This window comes from Elephas maximus, chromosome 10, assembly GCF_024166365.1.
Source record: "Elephas maximus indicus isolate mEleMax1 chromosome 10, mEleMax1 primary haplotype, whole genome shotgun sequence".
Classification (NCBI taxonomy): domain Eukaryota; kingdom Metazoa; phylum Chordata; class Mammalia; order Proboscidea; family Elephantidae; genus Elephas; species Elephas maximus.
The window spans coordinates 25,440,040-25,453,860 of NC_064828.1; the positions used below are offsets into that span (position 1 = coordinate 25,440,040).

Consider the following 13,821-nt stretch of genomic DNA (forward strand, 5'->3'; position numbering starts at 1 on the left):
ATGAAGACAGTGGTAGAGAATTATAACTCATCTCTGAAGTAACCCAAGTTTTATTATTATTAAGCAGACAATAACATAACCAAATACAAAACATTGGTAAATTTATTCAATAAATTGTTACCCTTGATTAATACTTATTAAGTAGCCACTTTGAACAAAGGTTTATGAAAAGTATTGATGTAAATGTCTTCTGCTAGATAGATGTGACCTTTTACACATTCACTGATGCCACTATCATCAATTACAGAATTGTCTTTAAGCTGTTAGTTATGTATGCAATATTAAATCTCTTCTTAACTAGGTATTTCATATATTGTATATAATACATTATCTGGTATATATCGTAAGTTACTTATGTAAGTATATCTATTATATCTATGGTATAAAGAAATATACCTGTTATCATTCAAAAGTGGGGTCTGAACAGTACTTTTTTGAGAAGGAAGGGCACAGTTTATTTGTGAGTAAATGTCATTTCCTATTGGTTCATAGCCAATAAACCCGTGTCTTAGGTATGATTTGAATAAACAATAAAAAAGTGCAAACAGAAATAAAAAGAGAGGAAAAAAAAGTGCAGGGAAGAATATTAAAATGGCTAACATTCATTCTATTACTTTTATATTATCATAGCAAATCATCCTTTAATCCCAGTTACTCAATCAGTCCTTTCCACTGGTCAAAATAATTTGCTTTAACATCCCAGCAATTACATTTGTAAGAGTCTAGAGACAAGACTAAAGTGACAATGGTCTTGTGGGCTTATTTTGTTTCCAGGACAAAAGCATTTCTTATGACTGTTGATGCCTGGCCAGGCTGCAGATACCGGTTTTTCAGTTTTGACATAGCAGCCTTCATCTCTTTGTTTCTTAGAGTGTAGATAACTGGGTTTAAGATGGGAGTAATGATGGTGTAGAACACAGCAAGAACTTTGTCTACTGAATAACCACTGAAAGGCCATACACAGATGAAAATACATGGTCCAAAGAACAATGTGACCACAGTGATGTGGGCAGTAAGTGTGGAGCGGGCCTTTGCCATGCTAGCAGAGAAGCGATTTCTCACTGTGATCAGTATCACCGTGTAGGAGACCACCAAGAGAAGGAAGGAACTCATAGAAAGAAAGCCACTGTCTGCCACAATTAGTAGACTGACAACATAAGTGTCAATGCAGGCTAGCTTGGTCACTAGAGGGAGGTCACAGAAGAAACTATCTACCTCATTAGGACCACAGAAAGGTAAGTTAACAGTAAATGCCAACTGGCTAACAGTATGGATGAAGCCAACACACCATGGAATGAGGACAAGAATAATACACACATGGCGGCTCATGATTGTCATGTAGTGGAGAGGTTTGCATATAGCAACGTAATGATCACAGGCCATAGACACAAGGAGCACCATTTCACCACCAGCAAAGAGATGGACGAAGAAAATCTGGGCCATACAGGCTTGAAAAGAAATAGTCTTCCGCCCTACCAGTAAGTCTGCAATCATTTTTGGTGTAGCAAAAGAGGCTACACATACATCTATAAAAGAGAGGTTTGCAAGGAGAAAGTACATGGGGGTATGAAGGCGAGCATCTGAGGTCACAGTGAGGATGATGAGAAAGTTGCCCAGCAGGATAGCTAGGTAGAGTACAGAAAATAGGACAAACAAGAAAGGCTGGAGTTCCTGAGAAGTAGAGAGTCCCAGCAGCACAAATTCGGTCACCTGAGAATGATTAGTCTCATTCATTGGCTTTTTTTTTTTTTTATCTTCAGCTACCTGAACGGGAAAGATAGTTCAGTTAATCAACCGTAAAGGAGCTTGAGGACATGGGAGGGGCTTTGGAGTGTTAATGTTCTTTTTTTAATATAGTTGGTAGTTAATTGGCTTTTAGGGGTGGTGTGGAAAGAAGGGATCATCTTTTCCTCTTCCTTTCATGGGTTCTAAAGACCTTCTGCTATAACATTTGAAGCTCTATTCTCACTGCGAACAAGGCAGTTTTTGATATTGACTTCAGAAATTGTCTCCTTCTACAACTCAGCATTCATGGAAGGATAATTACTTGTTTTATATCCCAAAGAAGTGAGATTTACTTAATAAATGTTTATTGCCATCTTTGAATTTTTTTTCTCCCCTCCCCCCTTATGCTAAAGAGCTATGGATATAATAGGATAAATGGTTATGGGTATACAAGAGGAAAACTTAGCTTCTACCTTTGTTTCAAAGGAAAATACTTCGTGAAGGATAAAGAGGTAGATATGTTAACTCCCTCTTCTGCCACTGACTAACTTGGTGACTTTGAGCAAATTTCTTAAATCAAGACCTGCATTTTTTCAGAATGTAAGATTAAGTTGTCAAGCAACCCAAGCACTTTTCTTTTCAACATAAATCTACTCTTTTTTTAGCTCATCCTTTTCAAAAGAAGTTAAACGCCTGCTTTGCTCAGAGCACTGTATCAGGCACTGGTAATAGAGCAGTTAGCTCTGTAACTCTCTCCCTGGATGACCATTTACTAATATCATAACCTCTTGTTCATTTAGAGAAGAGCACATTCCTTATTAGATGAAACAAGAATAGCTTTAGCTTTTACTAAAATAACTATTTTTAAGCCCATTAAAATCTCTATAGTGAAAACATGAAACTATTGGAATAAAATATTCTAAGTTAAAATCACAGGTACGTCATTGGGCAGCTGTATGATTTTGAGCAGCTCATTTATTTAGCCTTTTAGGGATCAGAGAATAATATTACTCTGAAGGAAATGTTGAAAATGTATCTTAAGAGATTATGTAGATGAGAGCTCTGTAAACAGTTGTAATGACTACACATATATAAGCACCCTCAATGATGTATTATTTCAGATCAGAATAAGTACTTATTTCTAATAAATACAGCTACTCAAAGATGGTGTGATGTAACTTATACAAGAATGAGTTCTCATTTCCAGATGTGCTAAAGTAAAGCCAACTTTTTGTTTTTTTATAATCTTTAGGGTGAATTAAGGCATGCATAGAAGGTTTTACTTGATGAGTCTCAAAAACCAAACCAAACCCACTGCTGTCAAGTCAATTTTGACTCATAGCCACCCTATAGGACAGAGTAGAACTGCCCCATAGGGTTTCCAAGGAGGGCCAGGTGGATTCAAACTGCCAATCTCTTGGTTAGCAGCTATAGCTCTTAACCATTAGGCCACCAGAGTTTCCTGGTGAGTCTCAGGTCCCTTCTATTCTGAATCCCTGTAAAGTCAGCCTTTTCCCCAAAACTTCTATCTCTGGATAATGATGACTGGCGGATAAAGTGAAGTAGATATAAGTATAAATTACAGATGCCATCAAACCCTACCAGTTTAAAGTTAGATTCTTTAGACACTTGCTTTCATTACCTGCTCCATCCACTTCCATTTCCCCCTCCTTAAAACAAAAAAAAAAAAAAAAGTTTTTTTTTTTTTTTTTTTCCTCTAGTGTTAGTGCATGGTTCTCAGGAAGATATTAACAAAAACCTTTCACTTGCCTAAGATAAAAAGAAGAGTGTGGACACATCTTTCAATCTATAGTTATTCAGGTTTGGAAAAGATTTAATTGTCAAATATGGGTTGCTGGAAAAACACTGACCTGACCCTGAGGAGATGCGTCATAAAAAGGTTTATTGGTAAAGAAGAATGAAACAGGCATGGGGGTCTGTGGCCAGGATGCGGCAGTCTTCAAAGAAGCGAGACAGGTCTGGTTGCAGTATTCTAATGCAATCCCTTAGGTGCCTTGAGGAGCACTTTGAGCTGTCAAAAATCTGAAAGTAAATAAAAAGAAAGAAGCCAGGAAGCACTGAAAACAGATTTACCAATTTCAAATGTTGCATAGAATTTAGTGTAATTGTTGCTGTATTGCTTCTGTTGGTAATAACAGTAAACTAGGAAATACATTGATAATCACAATAACTTGCAAAGACCTCTAGATGTTAAAACCAATCACATCTCACTAAGGGTCACATGAACATTGATGTTCTGTTCTGGCCTGCGCTCAGCTGCATATCCTAAGAAAGTGCTGCCTTCCAATTTCACCTCCTGAAATATGAATGGAGATCGTCAAGGAGTTACAGCATTGATCTCAAGGTGGAGCTCAGAAATTTCAGTAATCTTTTTTTTTTTTTTTAATGTAAGCCCTGCCTTTTTGATTAGGAAAAAGTTTTAGTCAGAAACAGTAATCAAACACATTACAAAATATGTTTTAGGAAGTAGCCTCAGTAATAAAAAAAAAATAGTCATTGGTATATCTGTAAAATCCCTGAAGTGTCCGGAAATTGAGTCATTTTGTCAAAATCCTGGTTAGAAAATCCTTAGACTTTTTTCTTCCTTTATTTCACTCTCCCTAGATTTACAGTGCAGATACAATATTTTGTCCTTCTCAGGGTTTTGTTGTATATGATCATCATATAATTAAATGAAATATTTTGTCCTGTAATAATACAATGTGTTTTACCACAGTAGTGATAAGATTCTCAAACTAGGCATCATACATGGGGTACACTTTTCCTTAACTAGGTGCACAACAGGTGATTCTTATTTTCATTAGTTATTTTATTTTAATATTGTCCTGTTTTGAATAGAGGCCACTCTAAATTATAAGCTTTAAAATAACTACAATAAATATATAAATGTGCTATAGAGGGAGCGTTAGCCTGGATTTAGGCAATCTCCATTCTATTTGCCACAGATTTACAAATTTTTGGCAAATCACACACCCTCCCCAGCACTCTTCTTCTCTTTAAAAAAAGGGAGAGGGGCAGAATTCTCCCTCCTAAACTGTCATAATCTATAATCTTCTGGCTTTTGAAAGCAAATCAATTCGGTGTTAAAAATAATGCAACTGGTTGTATCGATGGAAACAGTATATACATTTAGATAAGTAAAACAAGCCTGATTTTAACAAATATGATCAGGCATCATTCACTCTGCAGGGTCAGGTATTTGGACAACTATTAATAGATGAAATGGGCACAGAACCTCAGAAGATTAAAGAAGAAGACAGAGAATAAATTGATTCTCTCTACTTGCTCGTCTGACAGAATCAAGAGTCTAGGAAGCACAGAGCTCTCTTTGCCCGTGCCTTGTAATAGCTGCACCAATCGAGCGAATCAAAATTTTTGAGGAACCACTGAATGAGGAGCAAAGGTAGAGAACCCAAGTCTTTCCAGACTTCAGCCTAACCCTTTATGCTCTCTAGGATGTTATCATCCTCAGAACACAGAAAGAAGGAAAACCATGATAATGAATAGAAGCTAAGTAGATATTTGACATCATAGATTGTAACGATGAGTGTTAAGTGATGATAATATATGTGCCTGGAATCTAATAGACACTGAAATGGAAGGGGAGTTGTAGGGAAGGAGGGGAGAGAGAGAGGAAAATCTGAGGTTTCATACCATGTTAAAGTAATCTTATAATCCATTATTCTATTGTGCTGATTGTCTTATCTCTGAAAAAATGTTTCTGAAAATATCATAATTTCATACAGCATTCATCCTTCTAATATCTAGTGAATAATAAGGTCATTAATTTTTATTTTTCAAGACAAAGGAAATAGCTAGAAAATCTTATTCAGACTAACTTCTCCACAATATACAAATACAAATGTTACCTACTAGGCCAATGTTATATTTCATGTTCTATTTTCTTCTTAATAATTAAAGTAGGTACATGCTAATAAAAATGAATGATATTCTTCTAGTTGATAACATAAAATGAGCTAGATTATCATGAAGGCTCTTTTTATCTCAAAATTCTAAGTGCAATATGTAATGAAAATATGTGGAGTTTGGAAAAGTCGTTCAGAATTCCTTGGACTATAATCAGAGCATCCAGCAGCTTCTTTGTTAATCAATTATTTACTTTTACATTGCCAATGTACCTCAACCTTAAGTTTTTTCATTTCTCAAAACACACCATAAAAGAATTTCCTCCTTCTGCCCAAGTTTGACACATAGGAAATTATATTAATATTCATCTCTAAAAACATCAATAGAACTCTGAAACCATAAAGTTGCATAGTTTTTCCTTGTACTTAATTTAATATTATAATACTTGATTTCTGAGAAGCAATAAAGGACATTCTATTAACCATTATTATACTTCATGTAGCTACTCCTTCCTTCATTTCAGGCAGCTTTTGATAGTTAATAAATACTTGTTTAACAAAAAGCTGAATGTCCTCTGAGTAAGAAGCATAAATAAAACCAGAGACATATAATGTTTGTAACATCCTTCTGTTCATCAGATTCTGATTTTGCTCCTATCAGAGCTGCCTGTACACCAGTGTGGTGGGCGAGTCATGTAGACAGACAGGAATTTACTTCTTCCAGGAAGAGTTTCCAGTTTAACTGAGACAAAAAACTGACGTCCCCTTTGCTGACTTCTAGTTGTCAATTTTGCATTTAGAGGACAGTTTCCTCATTGTTAATCTATTCCAAGAAAATATGTTTGAAATACATTTATAATATATGTATGAGTCCTTATTTTTCTCTAAAACCCAACCAATTTCCATTTACCTGTGAGTTTTTACAATGGAAATATTTGCAAAATATCCTTGACTTGATGAATTTTAACTTGGCCTGCTGTACTCAACTATGCTAAAATAAGTTCTTCAGGTAAAGTAGTGAGGGGTCTTTTCCTTTTGCTCTCAACCACCTAATATAAAGCCTTCAATCCTGATGCCAGGAAAGTGATATCATTGGAGAAGTGAAAAATCACCCTTTGGAGATCTGTGAAGTCACCCTGCATTGGGAGTAATTATGTTTTACAAAAGAATTTTTCCAGAGATGACAAAAAAAACAACTTTTTATCTAATGGTTACTTCATCTCAAGGCAAAAGACTATTTGATTTCCACTCAGACTCTTAGTCAGCAAAGTAGTTTTTTGATCCTCTCAACTTTTTGTCAATAAAACAATGATACAGTCTTAAAAATGATCACCTATACTCAAGGTCGTTTCCCCCAACTGCAAGTTTAATCTACTGTGAGAATGCTCAAATGCTCAAATGATTCTACCATATATCCTTTCATAGAACAAATTTACTCCCTCTTCAACATGACTGGTCTTCACATATTTCATCTCAATGGCAAATCTTCTATTTTCCCCAAGGAAAAAAGTTTAAAATGTTTCAACTAGATCTTTAAACTATGCTTTACATACTTGACTATCTCTTGAGGTTTTGATGTAAATATTAAATGGTCATCTTTAAAGAAATTGAAGATGAGCTTCTGTACCACTAAGCAAACTCAGTTTTCTGCATATACCCTAGTAAACGTTTCACATACACAAGGACATATGCCTAATGACAGACAGTGAGAACAACCTAAGGGTCTGCAGATTGGGGAATGGAAAAGTAACTTGCAATATTTTAATGCAATGGCATACTATTCAATAATTAAATTAATCATTTGTACTTTATGTGGGGACATTCATAAATTTCAAATGCACACTGAAGAAAACAATAAATTGAAGATTATTATTATTATCATCACATTTGCATAGACTGAAAAAAGTATAAACACACACTTATAAAACAAAAGTTTTAAAACATCTGGGAAAGGAACACACACAAAATTCTAAAGAGTCTTGGAAGAGAATTTAAGGAAAGAGGTCAAGAAGTATATGAAGGGTAATATTACATATATTTTAAAGTTCTCCAGCAGCTATAGTAAAATATCATTATTTGCTATACATAAGGGTAAATGCAGGATGGCATTTAAATTTTTTGCTATGCTTTTTTTTCTTGAACATTTTGCATTAAAAGAGATTCTCATATTCTTGAGTACAGTACAGGACTGGTAAATATGTGATGATGAATTTGTCAAAATCCATAGAAGTGTTCATTAAGAGGATTTAGATTTAGATTTAATGTTCGCAAACATAATCAAACACACAAATAAGCAAAAAAGCAGAACATCAACTAGAGTGTTGGGCATCCTGGATGCAATGTAGAATCTAACAACCAAACCTGACTGTATTTCAAATGCATGACATAGCTGCACAGAAAGAGATGCAACTTTGGAACATCTCAGTTTTTATTGGACACTTTAAGGCTAAAGATAAACGCAATTGTACATTACGCAAAAAGAAACAATCTTTGATGGTTACAAGGAGAGGAGGCATGGGGACGGAAAAACACTAAATAGGCAATAGATAAGTTGTAACTTTGGTGAAGGGTGAGATAGCACACAATACTGGGGAAGCCAACACAGCTTGTCCAAGGCAAGGTCATGGAAGCTCCATATACACATCCAAACTCCCTAAGGGACTGAATAACTGGGCTGAGGGCTGCAGGGACCATGGTCTTGGGTAACATCTAGCTCAACTGGCATAACATAGTTTATAAAGAAAATGTTCTGCATTCTACTTTGGTGAGTAGAATCTGGGGTCTTAAAAGCTTGTGAGCAGCCATGAAAGATACTCCACTGGTCTCATCCCATCTGGAGCAAGGGAAAATGAAGAATACCAAAGACACAACGGAAAGATTAGTCCAAAGGACTAATGGGCCACAACTACCACAGCCTCCACCCTACTGAGTCCAGCACAACTAGATGGTTCCCCACTATCACCACTGACTGCTCTGACAGGGATCACAATAGAGTGTCCAGGACAGAGTGAGAGAAAATTGTAGAATAAAATTCTAACTCAAAAAAAAAAAAAGACTGGACTTACTCATCTTACAGAGACTGTAGAAACCCCAAGTGTATGGCTCCCAGACACCCCTTTAGCTCAGTAATGAAGTCACACCTGAGGTTCATCCTTCAGCCAAAGATTATCCAGGCCCATAAAACAAAATGAGACTAAATGGCCACACCAGCACAGAGACAAGGACGAGACGGCAGAAGAGGACAGGAAAGCTGGTATCAGGGAACGCAAGGTCGAGAAGGGGAGAGTATTGACATGCCGTGGGGTTGGCAACCAATGTCACAAAACAATATGTGTTCGAATTGTTTAATGAGAAGCTAGTTTGTTCTGTAAACCTTCATCTAAAGTACAATAAAAAAGTAATTGTACATTAACATTGTACTATGGTTAATAAGACAACAAGTAGGCTTAAATATGGATCTCTTCCAGTCAGTTGGCCAGAAAGATGTCTTCCATATTTCTTGGCATAGACGAGTGAGCACCTCCAGCACCACATCTGTTTGTTGAAACATCTCAATTGATATTCCATCAATTCCTGGAGCCTTGTTTTTCGCCAGTGCCTTCAGAGCAGCTTGGACTTCTTCCTTCAGTACCATCGGTTCCTGATCATATGCCAACTCTTGAAATGGTTGAATATCGACTAATTCTTTTTGGTATAATGACTCCGTGTGTTCTTTCCATCTTCTTTTGATGCTTCCTGCAACGTTTAATATTTTCCCCATGGAATCCTTCACTATTGCAACTCAAGGCTTGGATTTTTTCTTCAGTTCTTTCAGCTTGAGAAATGGTGAGTGTGTTCTTCCCTTTTGTTTTTCCATCTCCAGCTCTTTGCACATGTCATTATAATACTTTATTTTGTCTTCTCAAGAGGACCTTTGAAATCTTCTGTTCAGTTCTTTTTCTTCATCAATTCTTCCTTTTGCTTTAGCTGCTCAACACTCAAGAGCAACTTTCAGAATCTCCTCTGACATCCATCTTGGTCTTTTCTTTCTTTCCTGTCTTTTCAGTGACCTCTAGCTTTCTTCATGTATGATGTCCTTGATGTCATTCCACAACTCGTCCAGTCTTCGGTCACTAGCGTTCAATGCATGAAATCTATTCTTGAGATGGTTTCTAAATTCAGGTGGGATATACTCAAGGTCATTTTTTGGCTCTCATGGAATTGCTCTGATTTTCTTCAGTTTCAGCTTGAACTTGCATATGAGCAATTGATGGTCTGTTCCACAGTCGGCCCCTGGCCTTGTTCTGACTATGATATTGAGCTTTTCCATCATCTCTTTCCACAGATGTAGTCAATTTGATTTCTGTGTATTCCATCTGGTGAGGTCCATGTGTACAGTAGCCATTTATGTTGGTGAAAGAAATATGGAGGACAGCTTCCTGGCCAATTGACTGGAAGAGATCCCTATTTATGCCTACACCCGAGAAAGGTGATCCAACCGAATGTGGAAATTATAGAAAAATATCATTAATATCATATGCAAGCAAAATTATGCTGAAGATCATTCACAAATGGCTGCAAAAGTATATCAAGAGGGAACTGCCAGAAATTCAGGCCAGTTTCAGAAGAGGATGTGGAAAAAGGGATATCATTGCTGATGTCAGGTGGATTCTGGCTGAAAGTAGAGAATACCTGAAGGATGTTTGCCTGTGTTTTATTGACTACGCAAAGGCATTCGACTGTGTAGATCATAATAAACTACGGATAACATTGGGAAGAATGGGAATTCCCGAGCACTTAATTGTGCTTGTGAGGAACCTTTACAGAGATCAAGAGGCAGTTGTTCGGACAGAACAAGGTGATACCGATTGGTTTAAAGTCAGGAAAGGTGCACGTCAGGGTTGTATTCTTTCACCATACCTATTCAATCTGTATGTTGAGCAAATAATCTGAGAAGCTGGACTATATGAAGAAGAATGGGGCATCAGGATTGGAGGAAGTCTCATTAACAACCTGCATTATGCAGATGACACAACCTTGCTTGCTGAAAGTGAAGAGGACTTGAAGCACTTACTAATGAAGATCAAAGACCACAGCCTTCAGTATGGATTGCACCTCAACATAAAGAAAACAAAAATCCTCACAACTGGACCAATGAACAACATTATGATGAACGGAGAAAAGATTGAAGTTAAGGATTTCATCTTACTTGGATCCACAATCAACAGCCATGAAAGCAGCAGTCAAATCAAGAAATGTATTGCATTGGGTAAATCTGCCGCAAAGGACCTCTTCAAAGTGTTGAAAAGCAAAGGTGTTACCCTGAAGACTAAGGTGCACCTGACCCAAGCCATGGTATTTTCAATTGCATCATATGCACGTGAAAGCTGGACAATGAAAAAGGAGGACCGAAGAACTGACGCCTTTGAATTGTGGTGTTGGTGAAGAATATTGAATATACCATGGACTGCCAAAAGAACGAACAAATCTGTCTTGGAAGAAGTGCAGCCAGAATGCTCTTTAGAAGCAAGGATGGCGAGAATGCGTCTTACATACTTTGGACATGTTGTCAGGAGGGATGAATCCCTGGAGAAGGACATCATGCTTGGTAGAGTACAGGGTCAGTGGAAAAGAGGAAGACCCTCAACGAGGTGGATTGATACAGTGACTGCAACAATGAGCTCAAGCATAACAATGATTGTAAGGATGGCCCAGGACTGGGCAGTGTTTCGTTCTGTTGTGCATAGGGTCGCTATGAGTTGGAACCGACTCGATGGCACCTGACAACAACAACAACAACAACAACATGTTTAATAAATTTGTTACACTTGATGGTATGTTGTTGTTGCTGTGTGCTGTCAGTTCCGACTAATAGGGTATAGGTTAACAATTCCAAAACTGCTTTGCATGTATTCTAGAGTTGAGCAAATAAGTAAATGGATGCATGATGGTTAAGTCAGGTTTTTCACTGTCAGTGAGTTAAGTTATAAATAAACTAGAAATGAAGGCTAGAATAAACCCTGTGGTATTGGATTAGAGTCAGAGACATCAATATGAACTGATGTTTAGCTTAATATAGATGCAGATGGATACATACAGAAAGAATAATAGATATGTATGTATACATGGGTTACTATACGTAGATATATTTCCTAGCTTTGCATGCTGAGAGGGTGTAGAAACAATGACACTACAATAGCAAAGAACGTTCGTAGTACCCAAATCTTGGTTTTTAAATACCATTCTCCAGGATCATTTTCTAAGGTTGTTTCTCTACGGCCTGTAATAAACTGCCAAGCCATTTTTCACTGTCCAAAATTAATGCTTATTTTTACCTAAAGCCAATTCTCCATCCAAAGCTGATATTGTTGTTGTTGTTAGGTGCCGTTGAGTTGGTTCCGACTCATAGCGACCCCATGCACAACAGAACAAAACACTGCCCGGTCCTGTGCCATTCTTATAATCGTTGTTATGCTTGAGCTCATTGTTGCAGCCACTGTATCAATCCACCTCGTTGAGGGTCTTCCTCTTTTCCACTGACCCTGTACTTTGCCAAGCATGATGTCTTTCTCCAGAGACTGATCCCTCCTGATGGCATGTCCAAAGTATGTAAGACACAGTCTTGCCATCCTTGCTTCTAAGGAGCATTCTGGTTGTACTTCTTCCAAGACAGATTTATTTGCTCTTCTAGCAGTCCATGGTATGTTCAATATTCTTTGCCAACAACACAATTCAAAGGCGTCAACTCTTCTTTGGTCTTCCTTATTCATTGTCCAGCTTTCACATGCATATAACACGATTGAAAATACCATGGGTTGGGTTTGGTGCACCTTAGTCTTCAACGTGACATCTTTCCTCTTCAACAGTTTGAAGAGGTCCTTTGCAGCAGGTCTACCCAATGCAATGTGTCTTTTGATTTTTTGACTGCTGCTTCCATGGCTGTTGATTGTGGATCCAAGTAAGATGAAATCCTTGACAACTTCAATCTTTTCTCCGTTTATCATGATGTTGTTCATTGGTCCAGGTGTGAGGATTTTTGTTTTCTTTATGTTGAGGTGCAATCCATACTGAAGGCTGTGGTCTTTGATCTTCATTAGTAAGTGCTTCAAGTTCTCTTCACTTTCAGCAAGCAAGGTTGTGTCATCTGCATAATGCAGGTTGTTAATGAGACTTCCTCCAATCCTGATGCCCCATTCTTCTTCATATAGTCCAGCTTCTCAGATTATTTGCTCAGCATACCGATTGACCAAAGTTGATAACCAAGTAAAATATTCAAGGCTGTTCCCACTAAGATTCTTTCCCTGATCCTAGATATAAAAAAAGAAAAAAATATACTACTTGCAAAATAAGATGTCTTTGTATTTTGATTTCTAGAAATTGTGACTTGCTAAACGATAGGCAGTCCTGTTCGTGTAGTCACTTGGCAGCCCATGATCAGGAACTCTGTCATACTCAAGCCCAGTAGCATGCTAGGAGTTGGTTTTCAAACAGCAAATACTTCAATTCTTCAAAATATAGTCCTTTCGCCCAAAATCCTAAGAGTTAGCATTGTCATTCACATGTTTGACCTTGATATGGAATACACACAAGGACCTTATTTATAGTGAATACTTCCATTTAATTGGATTTCATTGTTCATATAACCTGAGTACCACTGTTCATATAATCTCACTTTGCATTGAAGACTGGGCTTGGCACAGGGCCCCACTGAAAACTGGTGGCGATCCTCTTAATCACGCAATAACTGAGTCAGAGTAGTATTCACAAGTTGCTATTTGTTAGCAGGAGACTTAACGCAGATCTAGGCAAAATAATAAGGTGGCATCATCATTCTTCCCATTGAAACAAATTGTTGAAAAACACATTCCCTTATTTACATATAGTAAAAATCATATTGGTTGGGGTCCAAACATAGAGTTTTCCCCATATAGAGTCCAATGGGTTTATACTTTATGAGTAAATGCCATTTTCCTGTTGACTTCAAAGTCAATAACAATTTATTTTAAAACTACTTTGAATTAAAAAAAAAAATCTGGAAGATAAATAAAATAAATAGAAGAAAAATAAGATTAAAAGTGCTAAAATTTATTATGCTTTTTATTATCACCATTATCCTTTAATTCATATTAACCCACTCTTTCCACTAGTTAAAGTGATTTGCTTTAACATCACAATGATTCCATTTATAACAGTCCAGAGACAAGACTAAAGTGGTAATAGTCCTGTAACT

At 37.0% G+C, this 13,821-nt stretch overlaps 1 protein-coding gene across 1 annotated transcript; it reads right to left on the reverse strand.

The window, feature by feature from the left end:
- Positions 1–759: 759 nt before the first annotated feature.
- LOC126084032 (olfactory receptor 4K15-like) lies at positions 760–1,767 on the reverse strand. The gene has a single exon (XM_049898180.1). The coding sequence runs from the start codon at positions 1,732–1,734 to the stop codon at positions 760–762; it is 975 nt and encodes a 324-aa protein (XP_049754137.1). The 5' UTR covers positions 1,735–1,767.
- Between the last annotated feature and the right edge of the window lie 12,054 nt (positions 1,768–13,821).